Here is a 23,360-nt window from a genome sequence, read left to right as displayed (position 1 = left end):
TGGGCACAGGTGGGTGGGCACAGGTGGGTGACATTGCTGGGCACATGTAGGTGGCACTTCTGGGCACAGGTAGGTGGCACTTCTGGGCACAGGTAGGTGGCACTGCTGGGCACAGGTAGGTGGCACTGCTGGGCACAGGTAGGGGCACTGCTGGGAACGGGTGGGCGGGGCTGGTGGGGGCACTGCTGGGCGGAACTTGCGGGTGTCACTGCTGGGCACCGATCATCAGGGCACTGATCATCAGTGCCCTGATGATCGGTGCCGATCCCCGCTCTGACAACTGCCGGTCCTCGGCAGTACTTTCCTCACGATCTGACAGCGTGAGGAAAGTGCAGCCGAGAACCGGCACTTGCATTTCCCTGTGATCAGCGTGTCATTGGACACCGCTGATCACGTGGTAAAAGGCCGGTGGGATCGGCCTTTCACCACATCACGTGATCAGCTGTGTCCGTAGGACACAGCGATCACGGAGATCGCCGGGTGCGCGCCCCCTGGGGCGCGCAGGAGAGCGCGTTCTGGGAGGACGTCATATGACGTCCACTCAGAACTGGCCGGCCGCGGTGAAGCCGTCATTCGGCTATGCGCGGTCGGCAAGAGGTTAAAGACCCCTGATGACGAAATGCTGCTCCATCTGTGATTTTGGTACCTGCAGTTGAGTTTCTAAGCTGTTTTAATAAAAATGATTTCTATGCAGAATGACACTAATGGCAATGTTCCTTGTCTTCCTTTGTACCTTACTTATATGGCATAACCGTGTGACGCATTACTTTGGGTCTGAGGAGAAGCTGATCTGTCCTGGGAGCCAATAGGAGCGAGCTGCTGTCTGTCCTGGGAGCCAATAGGAGCGAGCTGCTGTCTGTCCTGGGAGCCAATAGGAGCGAGCTGCTGTCTGTCCTGGGAGCCAATAGGAGCGAGCTGCTGTCTGTCCTGGGAGCCAATAGGAGCGAGCTGCTGTCTGTCCTGGGAGCCAATAGGAGCGAGCTGCTGTCTGTCCTGGGAGCCAATAGGAGCGAGCTGCTGTCTGTCCTGGGAGCCAATAGGAGCGAGCTGCTGTCTGTCCTGGGAGCCAATAGGAGCGAGCTGCTGTCTGTCCTGGGAGCCAATAGGAGCGAGCTGCTGTCTGTCCTGGGAGCCAATAGGAGCGAGCTGCTGTCTGTCCTGGGAGCCAATAGGAGCGAGCTGCTGTCTGTCCTGGGAGCCAATAGGAGCGAGCTGCTGTCTGTCCTGGGAGCCAATAGGAGCCGCTGTCTGTCCTGGAAGCTAATAGGAGCCGCTGTCTATCCTGGGAGCCAATAGGAGCCGCTGTCTGTCCTGGAAGCTAATAGGAGCTGCTGTCTATCCTGGGAGCCAGATGCACAGCCTGTGCTGATCTGACCACTCGGTCATTGCCTTCAGGTAAGAGTGGATTTGTTGTCCACTTGTAGTGTGGAAGTTCACAAGGAAGATTTTCTTGGCTTTTCTGATATTCACAGTTTGGGATTTATGGACTGAAATTTTCACTTTAGGGTCCTTTCATAAGGGCGATCCTATCAGGTTTGCCTGTCAGTTTCTCAGGTGGGTCTGATCAGATGGAAAATGCATGCCTATGGATCAGCGTGTGTTACACCCATTTACACCTGTCTACCTCTGGGTCTGATCAGGCCCACTAAAGAAAAAAAAAAAAATTGAATGACGACTGTGTCCTCTTCTGTTTGGGCGGTCCATATCGGAGGCAGCCGAGTATAATCAGACAGGTGGTGTCCAATTAGTTCCAGTCAACCCTAGAGCAGAGCGGGGACTGTGTCTGCTATACAAAAACTGAGCAGACACGAACCTGTTATCCGCCTCGCTCTGCTACGATCAGCAGGGGATTTGTGAGTGGATCCCCTGCTGATCGGAATGCAAACTGTTTGAAAGGGCTCATATGTTGCATATGGCATTTGAGAATTATCTGTCACAATTGTATCTTCCCCAGTGGCATGGTTTTTCACATGAAAAATATTTTGATTCAAAAGTGGAGCTCCACCCAAAAGGGGAAGTTCCGCTTTAAGGACTGCTCCTCAATAAGGATTGGCACCTTTGGGGAGCGGGTACCCGAATTTGACAGGTTCTTGCTCCCACTTCCGTTTCGATCGCCTACGCGATCGGAAACGGAAGGTGTCCTCCCTCTCTCCCTGTAGTCTTTGGGAAATGTGACAGGTCCCAGAAGACTACAGGACCATTCAGGAAGCACAGCACTACTCCCGCATGCGCAGTGGGTACCCGGCTGTGAATCCGGAAGCTGCCACAGCCGGGTGCCCACACTGAAGATGCCGGCCTCCTGGAATACAGGACGGCTTATGAAACAGGTTGTGGGGGAAACACCGCGGGACTGAGGGACAGGTAAGTGGCTGTTTTTTTTAAAAGTCAGCAGCTACAGTTTTTGTAGCTGCTGACTTATTTTCTGACAGGGTGAGCGGAACTCCGGTTTAATGATTTTTATGCTCTAGAAGGCAGCCCCTCCTGCACCCAAGAATCTGAAAAGCAGATTGTCCAATCATCCGCAAGGTAGACAAAAGTTCCTCCTGTTCCAGAGAGTGGCGGGTGGACAGGGAGCCAGGTTGTCATTGAGGAAGAAGTAGAAAAAAAAAAAAAAAAAGGTTAAGAGTCAGTCTAAAGAAATGTTGTCCCTCGAAGACCACATACATAGGGGTGTACATATATGTACTGATTGGAGACACATGTGAGAGAGAACATGGAAGGCTTCCAGCACACCCACAAGACTGAAGCTTAGAGTTACAATCAAGATCATAATGTATCGTCAGCCTAATTGTTAGGAAACTGTTGTAGCAGCAGACCTGGCAGGTTCAACGTTCTGTACATTGTTCACCATGGGAGATTCCCCCTAATGCACACTGTGGGTGAGGTTAAGATATAAAAGGAGCCCTTCATCTACTAGCTAGATGCTGCAGGCTCCATCAGCCAGTTCTAAGCCAGCTTCCACAAATGTTTCCAAATATGTACAAGGTGTTCAGTTTTGCCTTATCAAGACACAAATGAGCTGGGAGAACACAATGGTTTGGCAGGAGGGATTCCCCTGTCAACTTGGTCTGTGTTGATGGGGAAATTAAGCAAAATTTCTTTCTTGCAACCCCCAGTTGCAGGAAAGAAATTTGCTCCATGTATGGCCTGCTTCCATAAGTACAACACTACAAAAGACTGTAACCTGTAGGAACCACTCAGATTACACTTTACTAAACAAAGAAATCTCATTGGTGCATACTGTCCAGTGAACCTGTGGGATCAATCATTCCCAACTAGGATTTCTCCAGAGGTTGCTAGGGGGTTCCTTGAGCTGGGCAGATTAACCTTCCATGCTGTGGTGCCCACACTGAGCTTGATTTACTAAAACTGGAGAGTGCAAAATCTGGTGCGGTTGTGCATAGAAACCAAACGGCTTCCAGGTTTTTTTTTTTTCTCTCAAAGCTTAACTGAACAAGCTGGTTAGAAGCCAATTGGCTACCATGTACAGAGGCAGCAGATTTTGCACCCTCAAGTTTTAGGTCCAGACACCAATGATTGTTTTCACTGGTATTCTGACCACCACTATAAAGGGGACATTCTTTTCACTGACCACCAATGTAAGAGGCATTCTTTCCCTCCTGATGATTATTTTAGCAGGTGTTCCCTGGAAACTGAAATTTATTTCAAGGATTCCTCCAGGGTAAAAATGGTTGAAAAACGCTGTGCTAAACTCTTCATCTCTATTCTTGTAGACTGGTGGTCTCCAAACTGTGGCCCTTGCAATGCCTTTATCCAACCCTTGGAGTACTGTTACTCCCACTGATACAAGGCGCTATTCCTCCCACTGACATCAACGATGGGGCGCTATTTCTCCCACTGATATAAATGACCGACACTATTCCTCCCAAAGATACCAGCAATGGAGCACTATTCCTCCCACTGACACCAACAATGAGGCAGCATTCCTTCCATTGACAACAAGAATGGGGCACTACTCCTTCCATTGACACCAACAATGGGGGACTATTTCTGCCTCTGACACCAACAATGGGGTTAATTCCCTGCAATACTATAAATGACTAGGCACTATTCCTCCCACAGATACCAGAAATGGGGCACTGTTTCTTTTCCTGCTGACCACAGGCATTATATAATTTTTTTTACTCCTACCGACCATCAGGCCTGAGACATTTCCTACTTCCATTGACACTGGGGCATTTTCTACTCCCACGGGACAGTCTGGCCCCTTTAAAGACTGAAGGACAATGAACTTGCCCTCTTTTTATAAGGTTTGGAGACTCCTGTTGTAGACAAATGAAAGTGAATAATCACCACATAAAACATCTCAATAAAATTTTTTCTTTTAATCTGTACATAACGTGCAAAACTATGAACACACAAAACACAACTGCATGTGTGTAGAGGAGGAGGAGCAGTTGGAGAGACCTGACAGCCCCCTGAACACTATTCAGAGCTCCAAATCAAGTCAAAGACCAGCCACAGGCTGCTATAGAAACCAAGGAGCTCCAATGTACATTACTAACCACTAAACGAGCCAGAGCTCTGATTCACATATCTGGCTGAATGCTACACGAGCTGGAGCTCACATCATTGATTGCTACATGAGGCTAGGCTCCGATTCACATCATGATTGGCTACCAACTGCTATGTGAGCCAGATATGTAAGCAGAGGTTCCGATTCATATCGCCGACCACTAAATGAGATGGAGCTCCAATTCACATCCAGCTGTTACGTGAGCTGAAGCTCCAATTCATGTCACCAATCGGCTGCTGATTGCTACATGAGTCAAAACTCTGATTCACAAGGCCGACCGACGGCTACTCGAGTCGAAGTTCCGATCTGTGTCCAACCACTACACGAGCTGGAGCTCCGATGCAGTTCATATCACTGCTGGCTACACAAGTCGGAACTTCTATTCACATAACCGACCAACTGCTATACAAGCCGGAACTCTGATTCATATCAGCGACTAGCCGCCAACCTGTACATGATTTGAAGTTCCAACTCATGTCCAACTGCTACATTAGCAGAAGCTCTGATTCACATCAGTGTCTGGCTATCAACCGCTACATGAGCTGAAGTTCCGATTCATGTCACCAGCCAATCACTAACCACTACATGAGTCAGAGCTCTGTATCACATCACTGTATGCTACAAGAGTCACGGCTCTATTTTGCACAGCCATTCAGCCACAGTTCACTACATGAGCCGAAGCTCTGACTCACGTAGCCAATTGACTGCTACTTGACCAGAATTCTGATTCATGTCCAAACGCTACATGAGCCAGATCCTTGATTCACATCACCAATGGCTACATGACTTGAAGCTATGATTCAAATCACTGACTGGCCACCAACCTAACATCACTGACTGGTCACTGACCAACACATAAGTTACTGACCAGCCAGTGATCGCAACATAAGCTGCAGCTCTGATTCACATTGCTGGGCACAGTCTGCCACATGTGCAGTGGAGCTGAGCCACTTGACTAACCAGCAGCTTCAGGGTTCACTGTCCCATTACGTCCCACTCACTGCTCCCCATATTCTCTGCACAGCAGTTGTTACCTCGTTTGATGAGCTGAACACGAAGGGTCTTTGGAGAAAAGGAAAAGGGAGATTCACTCTGAATAACATAGAACAGAATCCAAATTTGACGAGAAAAAAAAACTACAACTTAGTGCAGGGATTGCAGTTCTTCATCTCATCCTCTTGACTTGCTCCTTTATATGGACTAGACTGCAGCCACTGTGAGGACTTGTCCTAAAACAACCATTACCACGGGGCACCGGTCCAGAAACAACTCCTACTGGTTGAATAGCGGATCACTCAGTACCACCAAGGGTGAGAAGGACGGGAAAAAAGTCCTTGTTGGCCTTTCTTTGTCTTAAAAAAAATAATTAAGAACAGTAGAAAAATGGGGAAGTCTAAAAACAGTTCGTATAAAAGAGCTGTCATAGCTTAAAAGTGGGCCAACAGGAAGGAGTAAAAGTCACAAAGATGATGAAAGGCTAAAATCGGGGTACAATGAGGACTTCAATGTGAGGACCAGACTGGTGATTACTGGGGTACGATGGGCTCTCAGTGTGAGGAGTGGACCGATGATTCCCATGGTAAACATGGACCCTTGGTGTGGGGACCAGACCAGAGTTTCCTGGGGTACGATGGGCCCTTGTTGTGAGAACCAGATCAGCAATTCCCGAAGAAAAAAACCCAACTCCACAGGAAAATCTTCCTTGGCTGGCTCTCCGGCACTATGGTTTGAGGGTGCCACCTGGGCAAAGTTTCAGGTCAAAGATGACCGCTCTCAGTGGTTATGGCCTGTAGGCTGCATACATGTCCTATGCCTTTCGTCACTCCTTCCCTGAACAGGAGCTTGGTCCCCGGCTTTAAATATTCTGGGTGCTTGATAAAGCGGAAGCGTACAACGGCCTTCTCTCCTGTCCGCAGCTCATCCTAAGGGATGGAAGAGACACACAGCTAAGAAAGATATTGATAGTTAAATCTCTGAATTCTATGTATTCACACAGTTCTGTCTAGAAACCTGGACAATTTCTGATTAAAAGGCTTGTCCATCTTTTGCAAAAATTAAAAGTGGTCCTAAAGCCTTAAAGTGGAACTCCACCCAAAAGGGGAAGCTCCTACTTTAAAGCTTCGTCCCCTGCTCCCCGTTAAGGATTGGCACCTTTGGGGAGTGGTGGTGGTGGTGGGGATTTGTACTTCAATTTGACAGGTACCAGCTCCCACTTCCACTGCATTCGCCTAGGTGATCGGAAGTGGAAGTTGTCCTTGCTCCCTCACCATAGTCTTCTGGGACATGTGACAGGTCCCAGAAAACTATGGGACTATTCACAAATTGCAGCGCTACGCGTGCATGCGCAGTGGGCACCCGGCTGTGAAGCTGCAGCTGCTCACACTGAAGATGCTGGCGACGAGGAGAGAGGATGGCCAGTGAACCTGGCTGCAGTGAGGACACCGCTGGATCGAGGGACACGTGATATTCACAGTTTGGGATTTATGGACTGAAATTTTCACTTTAGGGTCCTTTCATAAGGGCGATCCTATCAGGTTTGCCTGTCAGTTTCTCAGGTGGGTCTGATCAGATGGAAAATGCATGCCTATGGATCAGCGTGTGTTACACCCATTTACACCTGTCTACCTCTGGGTCTGATCAGGCCCACTAAAGAAAAAAAAAAAAATTGAATGACGACTGTGTCCTCTTCTGTTTGGGCAGTCCATATCGGAGGCAGCCAAGTATAAACAGACAGGTGGTGTCCAATTAGTTCCAGCCAACCCTAGAGCAGAGCGGGGACTGTGTCCGCTATACAAAAACTGAGCAGACACGAACCTGTTATCTGCCTCGCTCTGCTACGATCAGCAGGGGATTTGTGAGCGGATCCCCTGCTGATCGGAATGCAAACTGTTTGAAAGGGCTCATATGTTGCATATGGCATTTGAGAATTATCTGTCACAATTGTATCTTCCCCAGTGGCATGGTTTTTCACATAAAAAATATTTTGATTCAAAAGTGGAGCTCCACCCAAAAGGGGAAGTTCCGTTTTAAGGACTGCTCCTCAATAAGGATTGGCACTTTTGGGGAGCGGGTACCCGAATTTGACAGGTTCTTGCTCCCACTTCCGTTTCGATCGCCTACGCGATCGGAAACGGAAGGTGTCCTCCCTCTCTCCCTGTAGTCTTTGGGAAATGTGACAGGTCCCAGAAGACTACAGGACCATTCAGGAAGCACAGCACTACTCCCGCATGCGCAGTGGGTACCCGGCTGTGAATCCAGAAGCTGCCACAGCCGGGTGCCCACACTGAAGATGCCGGCCTCCTGGAATACAGGACGGCTTATGAAACAGGTTGTGGGGGAAACACCGCGGGACTGAGGGACAGGTAAGTGGCTGTTTTTTTTAAAAGTCAGCAGCTACAGTTTTTGTAGCTGCTGACTTATTTTTTTTAAATTTGTCTGGAGCTCCGCTTTAAGGTTTTTTACCTTAATGCATTCTATTCAGTAATGTAAAAAGCCTTCTGTGCTGCAGGATCCCCCCAGCTCTCCCCCTTATTCTTACCTGAGCTTAATCCGATCCAGTGAAATGCATGATAGCAGCGGCTCCTGACAGATTGGTACCAGCGGGAGCTATTATTAAATGTGCATTTACTGATTTCTACAATGAAGCCTGCAAAGCATTGCACTTGCAATCAGAGCATCACAGATACAATGCACAGTTCTGGGGGGTTTTTTTTTTTCGTTTTCCCCCATCCACTTCAAATTGGTGTGATGTCACCAAGCTGATGTGTCCCGCCTCCTCCAGCTTAGACACATGGCTATAATATATCCCTGGAAATGGATTTGGGGGTAATTAACAGCCATGTCTAGAAGCCCCACCTTGCTCACAGACTGCACCCGGCATACACTTTAGGGAGGGAGTTTGGGTAAAGGGGGAGATAGCAAGCATGTGCAGGCACAAGCCCTGTGACTGTGTTGAAGAGGGAGCAGAGATTGCCAGCGCACTCTAGAGGGTCCCTCTGTTGTGGTAGCAGGTAAAACATGTAGAAAATAATTTTTAGAGATTCCAGACCACGATGATACAGATGTGAGGAAGAAGCCACCAAATTCCAACAGCAACAACCATCTCCAGCACAATGCTATTCAGATACGCAGGGGCAGTGTATGTGACCACGCTTCATGGGACACCCTAAATATGGGTGTTACATGAGACACCAGGGGAGATTTACTAAAACTGGAGCACTCACAATCTGGTGCAGCTGTGCATGGTAGTCAGGCAATCAGCTTTTACCTTCAGCTTGTTCAATTAAGCTTTGGCAATAAAACCTGGAAGCCGATTGGTTTCTATGCAGAGCTGCACCAGATTTTGCACCATGCAGTTTTAATAAATGACTCCATGGTCTCAAACATGGACTTTAAAAAAAAGTAAAAACTACTAAGTGAGCTCCTAAGTATCCACATTTCCAGGAACTTTCTGATATTTCTTGTTTCATTGAAGATTATTCTGAACATTTTACTCCACCTTAAACATGGCCTAATCCATTATTTGCACAACGGAGGAATCTGGAGAAGGGACATTGACTGGGCTGTAAACACATTAGGTGGAGTTCCACTGACGGAACCTACATCGATCTGCCAGTGTGGAAATAAAGCAGCTCCTTGTTTTGAGGCTGCACCGCAACTCACAGCTCTGGTCTCAATTAATTCCCAGTAATCGATCAGCAAGGTTCCCTATTATGTAATCACCATGTTTATTAATAAATAAACATCTCTAAGCACTTTCTCAGTGAACTGTTAAAAAGTGGCCTCTGGTCATGAGAGGGAAGTTGCTGTTTTTTATTTATTTTATTTTTAATGGTTACTTTTTTCTTTTTGTAATCGATGACTCTGTCAGTCAACAATTCCACAGATCAAGGAACTACCAATTAAAGGCGAAGGTGTATTTCTAAGGTTGTTTCGCACTTACAATTCTGTCAACAGGGGCAACTGGCCAGTGAAGGGATATCTATAGAAGGCAGACAAATATTCATGTTCTTCCCTTGCATTGCTCCCTCACTGGCTGGATAACTGAGGCGTCACTCCAGCCCAGCAAGTTATCTCAATTTTTTGTCAGCAAGGGAGCGACACCATGGAAGGAGGCAAGAACTCTGCACATTTTATGGATTCTGGAGAGTCGTCACCAGTGACAAGTTGGCAAGTGTGACATGGCCCTAATGGACTAATAATGCCAAAACCAGAGATGAGAAAAGAGGACAAAGGTTGAAAGTCTTGGAAAGCTGCTGTTCCGTCTTACCTTTCCATGGATGTGCTCCAGGATGGCTGTCTGTCGGACATTTCCTACGTGCACAGTGACCTGCACTCCGCGCCTGCAGGAGGTAGCATGGAAGAGAAGGACAATTTCGGCTTCGAAGACCCAACAAACCGTGGGCATCATCTCCGGACTGACCAGCACCATACCCTGGGTGGGCAAAAGCAGTATGAGCAAAGATGAAGAAACCCAGGAGAGCTAGAATATTACTTAAAGGACTAACACTAAGCAAAAGGGCTCAGATCCTCCCTCTGTGGATGGTACCCTCTGCACAGGAAGTGACATCAGGAGTAGATAGAACCATCATTTGAGCCAGGGAGAAAAGTATGAGCACACAAGTCAGGAGAGGTAGGATGTTACTTGGAAGGGACACTAAGCAGACACCAAGAACAACAATAAGCTCCTCAATCTGTGTGCAGTACCCCTTCTACACAGGGTGTAAGAGTTTAGGAGTAAGTAGCAGAACCAGACATTTTCTCTGTTTTATCTCCCAAAATAAGAGGGTAAAACAAGAAGCACTCGAGCAAAGCTACGAACAGGCCAAGTCACACCAATGTAAACCTAGATGAAAAGGGTATACAAAGCTAATGTGTTCAGAGGCTAAGCCTTGTTCCCTTCATCAGGACTTGCAGCCAACAACCAGCTGCTGACGAGAGTGTGCTGGTACCAGTACAGTTACATAATTAGCAAAGTATCTGCTACCAAGTTCACATACACTATTCCATTGTTAAGGCTCTAAAATGTGTTGGTTTGGTATACACTTATATGATTTTACGCTGGAACAGGGGCGGACTGACCATTCGAGCACTGCCCGAGGGCCTGGGGTCGGTAGGGGTCCCCATGATATGCCCCTGGTACCTTTCATTGGCTTTATTGGGTGTGGGCGAGGACACAGGGGCCCCATGATCCCCTATTGCCCGGGGGCCCCAGGAAATGTCAGTCCTCCCCTGCGCTGGAATAAACTAGTTTGTGGACTAAAACATCAGTGTTGAGCTTCAATTCTAGATTTACATATTCCAATCATAGCCCATGGTGACTGTGGAAGTCCACTTTGTGTGTCAACTTGCCAACCTAGTGCCAAGGCACACCAACACCACCACTAAGCGGTAATTAAGAAAAGCTCTGAACATCCAACACCATCCATCCACTCATGGAGCTCCATTGCAAAACTCAGACACCAAAACTGGCCTCAGCCATGACAGACAAACAATGTGGTCAAATGTTGTCAATGTTTATATGGAAGATCTGGAAAATAGAAGTCTAAAAAAAAAACAAAAAACAAAACAAAACAAAAAAAAACCCCAAACATACAACACCTTAGTATATTCTAATCATACGCGTGAGACAAGCAGCAACTGATAAGGGTGGAACCTAGCAGAAAAAAAGACCAAAGCGAAGCTCTCTTCCAGAGGGAGTACAGTTCAGAAATGGAGGAGCTTACCCTTCCGTTTGTTTTTTTTAGGGCTTACCTCTGTGCTCTGCTGTGTCTCCAATTAACATTCAGAGAAAAAGGTAAATCCCTCTGTATCAGGGGGCATTCAGGACACTTTTTGCCTTTAATTGCAGCATGAACACTTACCCAATGATATCTTTTATGAGAATGTTTAGTGAACTTGATTTGTGTTATGTCCCATGCTTCTGTAGATGGCAGCCAGGGTGGATAAAAATCAATGATTTAAAAATAAAAAAATCGGATTTTTCTATTTAAATCGGATTTTTTTAAAATAAAATGCTTTTTGAGGAAAATATATTACCATCCAAAGGTTATTCCATCATGAAATAAAGATTAGTTTTTTAATTATGTAGAATAAGGCTATATATATTTTTAATTTTTTTGGTAAATAAATTCCATGAATCCATTCACAATGTCATGCTCTTCCAGAGGTTTTTGTAAGATTATTGGGCAGTTTCTCTGCCTACAAGATATTATCACAGATGATTGGTTTACTTTTGCAGTTCTCAAAACTGAATTTGTCTCAGCGGAGATCACATGCCTCTTCTTCACAGCAAAAATGTTATAACATGAAGAGTTAAGAAAAATACCTTCATCCTAACTTCTACAAACCTATGAATACAGAATCAACCCCTTCAGTGCTAAATTTCAAGGAGTTCAGTGAATAGAATAGAAACAATATTTTTCTGATTGTTCGGAGTGGAATAGATCTGCACAAGAAGAAATTGAAACTAAGTGTGAGGAGGAAGGGGCTGACAGTCTAAGTTTCTTAAAATATATATATTTTGTTTAGACAAATTAGTTAACAAACATGGATGTTTGTTTAAGCAAATAACATATGCTGGAATGTTATTGTTTCAGTTGAATAAATCTATTTAAATTGTTATTATTAAGGTAATGATTATTTTTCTCCTTCCTAAGTACAACAGAAAAGTTGTCCAAATATGAATGATTAACCTATTAAACTGGGGATAAAAAATCTAATATGAAAAGTTGTTATTCTAAAAATCTTCATCTACTTGCATATTAAAGTTATACCAGCAAGAATTAGTCTATGTAGAAAACTAGGATTTAAATCAAGCCTTACTGACTAGTGATTTAAATCGTGATTTAAATCAAATCCACCCTGATGGCAGCATAACCGGACTGTTCTAAAACTCCTGTGTCACTCATTGGACAATAGAGAAACCCCAATGGCTAAGGGTTTTTGTCACATATGACAATTTTTTAAGTCGACAAAACTGTACTGTAAGTGCAGAATGCAGTCTAAACACCCTGCGGTATAAACTCACCTTTCGGAGCAAAGAGCGGTCAAATGCCCCCAGTGCCAGGGTCGCAGCTTGTCCAGCTCGTAACACACGGCATGCGGAGCGGTTCCTCTGGATGCTGCAAACTTTCAAGGGAAGGAAGCTGCCAGAGTCTGTGGGCCCCACCACAAGGCGCTCGCCTTCCTTGCATACCCCACTGCAAAGGATAAAAGAAACAGGACATGATTTCCAGGTGTCAGAGCTGTATGAACAATGACCCAGAAACTACCTCCTGCTACTGTACTATGGTGCCTACAGTGTAGTACTGCCTACTGAATTTGGACCAGCGTCCTACTCTGGCTATCCATGGGGGTCTCTTGGCAAGTTATGGATATTTACACTAGGATCAATTTAGTATGATATTGAGTAATTCACCACTATGTACCTGTATGGTAAGAGAAACCTGGAGCATGTAAGTAACCGAATAACATGGAAAGAACACCCAAACTCAATGCAGAGTGACCCTAACTGTGACCAAACCAAGGCCCCCAGTGCAGTGATGCCAAGTCACTAACGTAGCCACAGTGCTGACCCCAGTATAGTATTTATAAAATGTCCCCCAACTTTTCTCCCCTCAGATGGAGAAGCAGTATTTGTCACAAAAGGAGACCTTTCAGGAAAAAGAAGCCTAACATGATTCTTTTACTGATGATGGTCAACACCAGGACATACCTGTAAAGTGTTCCTCCAACGACTGTCCCCACTTCAGGCACTGTATAGATCTCATCAACCTGCCAAGAAAAGACCAATGCTATTACATCCAGAGGTACTGCTATCCAATCCAAGAGGTCAGTCACACCTACTCAGATGGGTTAACCCTGATCTCTACAATTCTAAAGCCGGACATACTTGGATCAAAATTCGGCCAGTTCAGCAGGGACTGGCCGAATCTCGATCCTTGTATGGACAGAGAGGTTATTATTATTATAATACAGGATTTATATGGCACCAACAGTTTGCTCAGCGCTTTACAATATAACCAGAGACAATACAGCAACAATACAATTCAATAAAAAAGGGATTTGAGGGCCCTGCTCCTTGGAGCTTACAATCTAGGTTTTACAGAAGTCAATCTTTGGATCGAGTTCTGTACAGCCACACTGACAGGATTTTCCCCATTCGATCAGCACCGCCACCTATAACTGGCAACGCTGATCAGTGTATTCTGAAAAAAATTACTCCTCTATGGGCTAAGACCTGGCCATGCAGACAACACTACAAACACAGCACAAGGATGCAGCCCATGTTACTGTAGAATGGAGGACGTACACGACTCCACAGCACTGCTCCTATATAGTAGGAATGCCAGATTTTTTTTTTTTTTTTTGCGCAGAACAGTTTCTTCACCCTTCCCACAATGCTGACAATTCCTTGGAATAGTTTGTTTCTCTTCCCCTCCTACAACTGTGCAACTTCATCACAGTAGTTTGGCCGCCTTCTCCTCCCATAACATTGAGATTTCCCTCCAGTAGTTTGCATCTCTCTCCCTCCCACAAGGAGGAGATTTGCTGCAATAATTTGTGACTCCGCCCCTCCTACAATGGTGAGATTTCCCTGCAGTAGTTTGCGTCTCTGTCCCTCTCACAATGGGGAGATTTCCCTGCAGAAGTTTACATCTCTGCCCCTCCCACAATGGGAAGATTTCCCTGCAGTAGTTTGTATCTCCTTCCCTCCCACAATGGTGGGATTTTCCTGCCTCAGCTTGTGTCCCCTCCCCTTCCACAACTGTGAGATTTCCCTGCAGCAGGGTGACACTATAAAATTTGGTTTTACAATGATGGTATTATTTATGCAAAACTGAAATTTCTTGTAGGGACATACCACCACAAGAGCAACAAGACAGCATAAGCTTCAGCTTGCCATCAACAACTTAGCATGTGCCCCTTAGCCAACAAGACATATCTCCCCACCTTGTCATCTTAAGACACCCCGATACTCTGCTCACCTGGAACTCCGGCAGCTGCTGCATCAGCTCCTCTTGCTCTCGGCAATTGGTGAGAGGGGGCAGAATATTTAGGAAGACCTTAAGGAGGTCCAGAGACTCTCCAGTCACACTGGAAATGGCGAAGATCGGGGTGATGCTGTAATGAGATAACAAGGAGCTGATATGTAGGACAAGTACACAAGGCATAAACGATCTTATATGAAAACCAGGTACACACCGATCTTAAGTCATCCAAAGTACATTTTTTGTACTTGCTGTAAAAATCTTTTGCTTGTAGTTCATTGAGGGACACAAGAATTCTATTACAGTCAGTCTTACTGCTGCCTATAGGAGGTTGGGATACTGGCGAACGAAACAGCAATAAGCTAGCCCCATATAACTCCTCCTCTACCCAGCATGCCTCAGTTTTGTGAGAAAACCATGCAAAGGGCCAGAGAAAACAGCCAGGTGCTACAAGTGTCCCTCAATGGGCGACAAGAAAGTTTTTACAGTAAGCATAAAAATCTTATTTTCTTCAACGTCTATTAAGGAGCACAGAAATGTGGGATGTCGAAAAACAGATCAACGGAGAGTTACACAACAGCCACTGGAGCATAACATTTAGAGGACTATTACCTGAGAGTGGTATCTGAAGATACCAACTCCTGATCAAGAAAGATAGGCAGAAGCCCTAAGGAAGGGAGACAGAGGATCAACCTGATGTTCCAGAGCAGAATAAGAAAGCCACAGTAAAGGGGGAATGCCCAACTGAAGGATCGTTACCTCCTGCCAATGACCGTCAATTAGCAATCCACTAAAATAACAAATAAAAAAACAACACTACCAAAAATAGGAGGAATCACAGACCAGACCAAGTAAGGCCAACAATTTGCATGGCCGAAACCCTAAAAAAATCCCTTGAGGAAAGTTTAGACAACATAAAAAATCCAAAACAAAAGACCAGCCAGTCAAAATCAGAGAAGGCCTAAGCCTTAGAACTCTTAACTCAAGAAGCAAGCAAAGAAGTGCCATGATGAGAAAAGGGCTGCCTAGGCAAACAGCCAATCTTGTAGCAAAGGTGTGAGTGCTGCCACTACAAAACATCTCAAAAGGATGAAAAAAGCAAAGCCCCCAAGATTGGAGGGAACCCCACCCTCAAGACATACTGAAGGGGAAATACAATAAGCTAGTGGAATGCATAAAGACAGAGGATAGGAAGGACCAAGGGAGCCTCACAACCCAATCAGTGTGCCACAACAGGCTACCTGAAGGATGAGCAGAAATCCTTTCCACAGCTAGAGTTTATCCAAAGCTGTCAGATAACACTACAACCCTGCCTAGCTAGTTTTGCAACCCATGATTCTAGAAATCAATCACCTAGTCCAGGACCCATGTTTCCTGCACCAAGTAGCAAGGGTCATGCAGCTCAGCCCCCCTACTGGGAGCAATCGCCTGATTTAGAGAAGCAGCAAGAAAAGAACCCACAGGAACTTCCTCAGAAGGCTGCAAAACAACTGCAGATGGAGGACCCAACTCCTGAGCACCCTTCAGCTTTATACTATGTTCTACAAGAAGCACCTGCAGCAGGATCCTAGCATGTTCTGCCTGCTGAAAGTTTAGTGGTTTACAGGGCCATTCAGCAGTGAATGCTTCTTTCCAACCAGGAAAAGTGGGGAAGCTCCACATGTCAACAGGCAGATAAGGAGATCCAGAAAGCAAAGCCTTGTCAGCAAAAGAACTGCTGCGGTCAACAGAAACACATGCAGCACCTTCCATGGAAGAAATCCCAAACCAACCCTGAGGAGAGGATTCTGTAGCACTCAAGATATGTACAACAGAGGCCCAGTCAGTACACTGACCTACAGAAGGATTCCCCAATGAGGTGAGATGAGTCTGTTCTGGTGAACCAGAAGAAACTTCCTGGTGTTAAGATGCAGAAGACGACTGGAAGGCATTATCCCATCCCTAGCATGGGACAGCAAAACAGTATCTGGGACTCCATCATGATCATTTTCACATCTCTTCTTGAGTCCACACACCCCGACAACAAAAGGGAGGCTGAAGGTGTCCAATAGCCTACAAGAAAAGGAGAGGCCACAGTAGAGGGGCAATTCCAAACATCCATCAGCTCCAAAGGGGAGCGAGTAGGTTATTCCCTCAACAGGTAGGATATAGAGCAAAAAAAAAAATAAAAAATAAAATGAGAAAATCACCAGAAGGGGACTCCTTGCTGAAGACAAAGCTACTGGACAATCAAACACACCAGAATGATGCCCAGGAGAGGCCATCTCCAAGCAAGACCTACAGGTGGTAATGTGCAGCAGAAGTCCTCAGGCTATAGGAGTCTGGAAACGAGCCCCCATTCAGAGAGAGTCTCCTGAGGGTTTTGCAATACCAGGAGAGCACACTAGGAATGGTAAATGGACCACTACTTAGAGTGGGTACTTCTGGGGAATACTAAATGGGCAGAACACTATCAGCAAAAGAACCAGTCGTAGCCAATTCTTGTTGGCCCTATAGGATAAATACCCCCCCCAAACCACTAGAGGAGTACAGGCTGAGGTTGTCTGTGGTGGCAGGACTGTCCTCCTTTTTTTTTTTTTCTCCTTAAGAAAGACATGTTGCGTCCGCCCAGCGGTAATGCAATTAAAAGTCAATACTCACAAATTAAGGCAGTTTTAGATGCGACTTCTTTAGGCAAGCACTGGAAATTGACTGGAGACGCAAGTGATGCTTTAAAAAGCAGAAGCAGCAGTGGGGCGAAAAAGTGGCAGAAAATGTAAACAGTGCCCATCAGTGCAACAGCCTGACTGGCCTTATTTACTAAGTGAATTATCAGAGATAGGGTCAGACCTGGGGCTGTGCTTTCAGGGCTTTGGACCTTAAAAGAGCTTCACAGCCAACACTGTACACTCAGGTCTGGAATGCACAAAACCACAGAGCTTAGTGCCCAAATGTCAAATTTCAGGCTAGCCCCTCTTGTCCTGCAGAGTCTGGGTAATGCCTTTAATGCTAGCGCGAAGAAGAATCCAGGCAGCTGCTATGTAGAGACTGTCTCAAGCAGCAGTATATGCAAGAGCCTTGACTGAAGTCAAAAAGAAAATAAACACCAGCAACAGAGCAAAAATCCTACAGTCTCCAAAAAGGTTAAACACTAGCAAACAAGCAGTTACACTTTTTTCAGCAGAGTTCAAGAAAAAGTGTCCAACCCTCTAGGACACTAGCAAGAAAACTGAGGCATGCTGGGTGTAAGGGTTATAACAGGGCTCGCTTACCGCTTTTCGGTTTGTCAGTGTCAAAATCTCCTCAAGGTGGAAGTATATTCCAAGAATAATTGAATTCCTGGGTCTCAATGAGCGAGAAGGAAAAGTTTTTGTATCTATACTATAAGCTGAATCAGCAGTTCAAACCAGCAGTACAGGCCCCTGTACAGAACGGAGGTCAGTACATGCCCCTCTATGGAATGGAAAGAAGGACAGAATGACACTTACAGGCTAAATAAAAGACTACATAAAAAGTATATAAACACAAAAGGGTATGTTTATAAATGTTTTCACTTGGTGAAAGATGTATAAAAAATATTTTAAAAAGACCCTTTATTTCCTAAAAACCTAAAGCAAATAATTAAACTATAGAAAAAATAATATACATTCCCTTTCAACAAACAATATGTGGGCACAAAGTGTGTCAAGTGACAAGGCTATGAAAAAGACAATATGGGGGGACAAGAGGGAGGGTCATGTGACAGGAATACTATACAAACTATATGGGGTGCAGAGAAGAAAATGTGACAGGGCTATTATACAGACAATATGAGGACACAAGAGGTGAAGGTCATGTGACATCGCTATTATACAGACAAGTAGATGGCACAGAGAGGGTCATTTGACAAGGCTATTAAACAGAAATGAAAGTATAGGGACATGAGACTGCCCAATAATATCTGGGCCTGGGAGGGGTCCTTACTTGGGTGACTGTGCAAACTGCTGAGCGGCGGTGACAGCATCATCCTCTGTCCGCACCATGAAAGGCACCTTGTTACACCCGGGCTGTTTTAGTGTGCGCTCCAGCTGCCGGAGTGTCCTGTCCACTGTGGGTGGAGCACAGAGGTCCACTTTACTGACCACCAGGAAGAATGGAACCTTGAGAGCCATGGCCAGACCCAGGTGCTCCCGCGTCGTTCCCGCTGCAGAGAGATGGGAGTGATTGGTTACATGATGTGTGCGAGATATCACATGACCAATAATAAAGCTTCTTCAATATTTTATTTCCTGTCTCATACACTCAGAGGTTTTTATACATCCTGACTATTAGGCTCCGTTCACACCAATGCAATTGTTAGTGTTTTTTGCACACACGCACCACAGTCCATTTAACATGGTTTCCTATAGAACATGTTCACATCTAGGCTTTTTTGAGTCGCTGCATTTTTGGAAAGGGTCAGGGACTTTTTTTTTAAAGCAAAAAGCAGCATTTTTGCTACAGTACAGTTCAATGGAGAAGCTGCTGAAATGCATGGTAGTGCGGTTTTTGCCGCGTTTTGCATTTTTATTCTGCCCAGCAACAAAAACAAATTCCACTTTAATAAAAAAAAAAAAAAAGAGCTGAATAAAATGCAGTAAAAACGCATCAAAAACATGTGTAAAAAAAAAGCAAAGCAAACTGCAAAAGGCACAAGAGAAAGAATCAAAAGCAAAATGCATATATGTGAACCACGCCAAACCCTCAGTGTGATTCAGCTTCTAATAACAGACACCACAGGGTTCTCATAGGCTCATATGCCTCCAAGGGATTTCAGTGATGAGATCTCCCAGCTAAAGCTTCCATCTCTCTTCTCACACACTTTGGAATGTTCTCACTTCCTCTGTTACATTCGCCATAATACAAAGTAGAAATCTAAAAGGTGTGGTGGAAACCCCTTATAATTGGCACTGAGGGTGGAGGTCATTCATTCCAAACTGGTCAAACTATGTCTTTATGGAGATGGCTTTGTGCACAGGGTAACAGTCATGCAGGAACAGAAAAGGAAAATGGCCTTCTAAAACAGAAAAGAAGCTTCCTCAAACTGTTAGCACAAGGCTGGAAGCGCACAATTTCCTAAAATGTCTTTGTATGCTCTAGGATTAGAAGTACCCAGGGATGTAGAATTTATATCACCTGACGCCCGGGACATGTAGTTCTGGGCATCGGGCAGGTAATTTTCTTTTCATCCTTTATCCCTGCTGCGGACAAGAAGCAGGGCTCACCTGTCAGGTAGGTGGAAGCATTCCGGTGGCGGTGATGCCCCCGATTGCTTCCACACAATGCCAGCCTTCGCTTCCCACCCCATGTGATCTGCCCACTATCTCCCGGGCTCCGCTTGCCCATCTGCGGGCCCGGGATCAGCTCACCGCCATTGGCTAGAGGGGAGGGAGGAGACAGACACATCCGCTCCCCTCTCCTTCTTGTCCTGACCCAGAAGTGACGTTATGATGTTACTTCCGGGTCCTCATTCAAAGATTTCCCATCAAGGCCAGGAAAGTATGCAATGCAGTATGCAAGTATGCAAAACAAACATTACCCACTAGCCCTCCTGAGGATTTAGCCCCCTTCCTGACCAGGCCATTTTTTGCCTTAATTTAACTGACAACTGCGCGGTCATGCAATGCTGCACCCAAATTAAATTTACAGCCTTTTTTTTTTACCACAAATTGAGTTTTCTTTCGGTGGTATTTGATTGCCTGTACGTTTTTAATTTTTTTGCGCTATTAAAAAAAGACTGACAATTTTGAGAAAAAAAAAACAATATTTTTGAATTTTGCTATTAAACATGTCCAACAAAAAAAATTTAAAAATCAAATTTCATCATAAATTTAGGCCAGCGTTTATTCTGCTCCGTGTATTTGCTAAAAAAAATCCCAATACGTGTAAATTAATTGGTTTATGTGAAAGTTATAGTGTTTAACCATTTGCCGCCCGTCCTATAGCCGTTTGGTGGCGGCAAAAACGCTTCACCTTTCCGGGTGCACGCCATTTGGCGTGCTCCCGCACATGCGCAGTTCGCACGGCTGCAGAGCCGCGCAGCGGCGCGATCTGTCACTGGCCGCGTACCTCGGACACGGCCGGTGACAGATCTGAGTACCGGCCCCCGTTGCCAGTGCCATGTGACCTGCTGTGACCAATCACAGCAGGTCACATGACAGTTGTATACAATGGATGGCTTCATTCATGCCATCCATTGTATACTAGTGCCTAGCTGTAAATGGTCACAGCAGGTCACATGCACATGTCATGTGATTAGCTGTGGCCAAATCACAGCTAAGCACAAAAAAAAAAAAAAAAACCTGAATGAATCGATTCATTCTGGTAAATGCTTGCTTATAGCAAAGAAATTCTTTGCTATAAGCAAATTGTGTAAAAAAAAAAAAAAAAATACTGATCACTTCCCCAAAGTAGTACAATGTTACTATGGTAACATTGTACTACTTTGGTCATAGTAAAATATGAAATAAAAATCTTAAAAAAAAAAAATGTAATAACAAATGAAAAATAAAAAAAATAAAAAGAAATATATATATTTTTTTTTTTCCCATACTGTCACCAGTCAGTGTCCCTGTTCACCGCCATGCCAGTTATATGATGACGCTGTACTGCACTGGTGACAGTATGTAAAAAAAAATAGTGAAAATAATTTTTTTAATTTTTTCATTTTCCGAAAAATGACAAAAAAAATACAACTTCAAAAAACGCGCCATTCCTCTTATGAAGTACGACGGACTGTCTACTCTGCAAAAAGGGGTCATTTGGGGATATCTGTACTGTTCTGACATTTGGGGATATCTGTACTGTCCTGACATTTGGGGGGTATCTGTACTGTCCTGACATTAGGGGGGTATCTGTACCGTCCTGACATTTGGGGGATATCTGTACCGTCCTGACATATGGGGGATATCTGTACCGTCCTGACATTTGGGGGATATCTGTACTGTTCTGACATTCTTGGACCTCAAGAAATTAGATTGGCTGTCAGTAGTTCAGGATTGATCAATTTTCAGATCTATACCATAGTTTGTGAACTCTATAACTTTCCTACAGACTAAATAATACATCCTAATTTGGGTTATTTTCACCAAAGACATGTAGCAGAATACATCTCGCCCTAAATTTATGAAGAACAATTATTTATTTGTAAACTTTTATAACAGAAACAAAGAAAAACGTGTTTTTTTTTTCAAAATTTTCTGTCTTTTTTTGTTAATTTAGCAAAAAATAAAAATCCCAGCAGTGATTAAATACCACCAAAAGAAAGCTCTAGTTGTGTGAAGAAAATGATAAAATTTTAGTTTGGGTACAATGTTGTATGACCGCGCAATTGTCATTCAAAGTGTGAGAGCGCTGAAACGTGAAAAATGGCCTGGGCAGGAAGGGGGAAAATTGCCCGGTATTGAAATGGTTAAAAACGGCAGTACAGATAATGGAATTTTTTTTCCAACTAACAATGGCGGCGATAGCGACAAATAGCAGGACTGCGGCGGACATTCTGACACTGGGGGGTGAACTGACTTGGTGTCACTGACATCCCCAGTGACACCAATACAGTGATCAGTGCTTAAAAAAGAAAAGAAAAAGTTACACCCAAGCACATACCCTCTCCTCCCCCTCACAAAGAAAAAGAGAATTGAGCCCCCCCCCCCCCGCATATACGCACGTACAAACGTAAACGCACACTCTGGAGCACCTACACATGAAACCGTTGATTGCGATACATGTTACATATCGCTGCACACACCAGGATGAGAGCAATACTTCTAGCACCAGCCCTCCTACATACACTATACTGATGACCTATTAGGGACTTTAAGTGTCACCTTTAGAAAATATAGGGTACTGAAGTTCTTCGCAATTTCAAAGGTGCAAGCAAATTTAAGGTATCACAAGTTGGATATCTATTTACTCAGTGCAACCTCATCTTTTATATTTTACAAAAAATTTTTATTGCTTTTTTCTGTGCCCTAAAATTAACTTACTTGTATTTTTACTGAAATTTTGTGGTAATATGTGACATGAAAAATTGGAACTACCACTATTTTATTCTCTAGGGTCTCTGCTTTCAGAAAATATATAATGTTTGGGGGTTTTGTGTAATCTTCAGGCCCAAAACGATTCTTTAAACTTGGGCAAAAAACGTAAAAATGGCTCTGGCAGCAAAAGGGATAAATGATAAGCCCAACACTCCCCGTTCCTGACGAGCACCCAATCGGTGCTCACTACACTGCAAGGTCTCTCTCCTCCCTGCTTGTCCCCGGGTGCAGTGCTGGAGACAGGCAGGGAGGGGAGGAGGAGATAAACAGCGCAATGTTAAAATTATTACTCCTTTATGTTGCCATAAAGTTCCTTTTATTTTTAAAAGCCCCCGACATTCCTAAAATCACCTCAGATTTAAATACGGTTTTGGTTCAAATTTATTTTTTTTATCTGGACAAGCAGATTGTCATGAGGGACAAGTAGATTGTGACACTGATTTCATCCCTGGACAAGTAGTTTTTTCAAAAATGTCCACATCCCTGAGTACCCTTCTCTGAAAACACACAAATTCATTTGCTGGGGGATTAGGCAGGGTACATTATAACAAGGTCTGCTCAGCAGGGACCGATACGGTGTCCAAGAACACACTCACCGATCCCAGTGTTGGCGCTCACTACCAGCATGGCAAAGTCTGGGCAGTAGCTGGTCAGGCCAAAGATGGTGGTCTTCAAGTATTTGTGGTGTCCGGCCAGATCAATGAATGTGATCATCTTGGAGGCACTTTCACAGATCTGCTCTGCAGTACGAGACTCGCTGTAATTTACCACCTGATAACAGGAGGCAGAAGACAT

At 44.8% G+C, this 23,360-nt stretch overlaps 1 protein-coding gene across 2 annotated transcripts in view; it reads right to left on the bottom strand.

The window, feature by feature from the left end:
- Positions 1 to 4,327: 4,327 nt before the first annotated feature.
- Positions 4,328 to 23,360, bottom strand: part of GTPBP2 (GTP binding protein 2) — a 30,090-nt gene continuing 11,057 nt past the window's right edge. For both annotated transcript variants that reach the window (XM_089660650.1, XM_089660651.1), the window contains exons 6-12: positions 23,162 to 23,336; positions 18,472 to 18,691; positions 14,527 to 14,662; positions 13,254 to 13,312; positions 12,567 to 12,738; positions 9,807 to 9,971; positions 4,328 to 6,459 (exon numbers count right to left, since the gene is read on the bottom strand). In XM_089660650.1, the coding sequence (XP_089516776.1) occupies positions 6,295 to 6,459; positions 9,807 to 9,971; positions 12,567 to 12,738; positions 13,254 to 13,312; positions 14,527 to 14,662; positions 18,472 to 18,691; positions 23,162 to 23,336 (1,092 nt within the window). In that variant the 3' untranslated portion in view covers positions 4,328 to 6,294. The remainder of the gene's footprint in view (positions 6,460 to 9,806; positions 9,972 to 12,566; positions 12,739 to 13,253; positions 13,313 to 14,526; positions 14,663 to 18,471; positions 18,692 to 23,161; positions 23,337 to 23,360) is intronic.

This window comes from Staurois parvus, unplaced genomic scaffold, assembly GCF_062004578.1.
Source record: "Staurois parvus isolate SC_StPar_1 unplaced genomic scaffold, SC_StPar_1.0 ptg001257l, whole genome shotgun sequence".
Classification (NCBI taxonomy): domain Eukaryota; kingdom Metazoa; phylum Chordata; class Amphibia; order Anura; family Ranidae; genus Staurois; species Staurois parvus.
The sequence above is the reverse complement of the archived record's forward strand: the minus strand, read 5'-3'. Positions and strand labels throughout refer to the sequence as shown.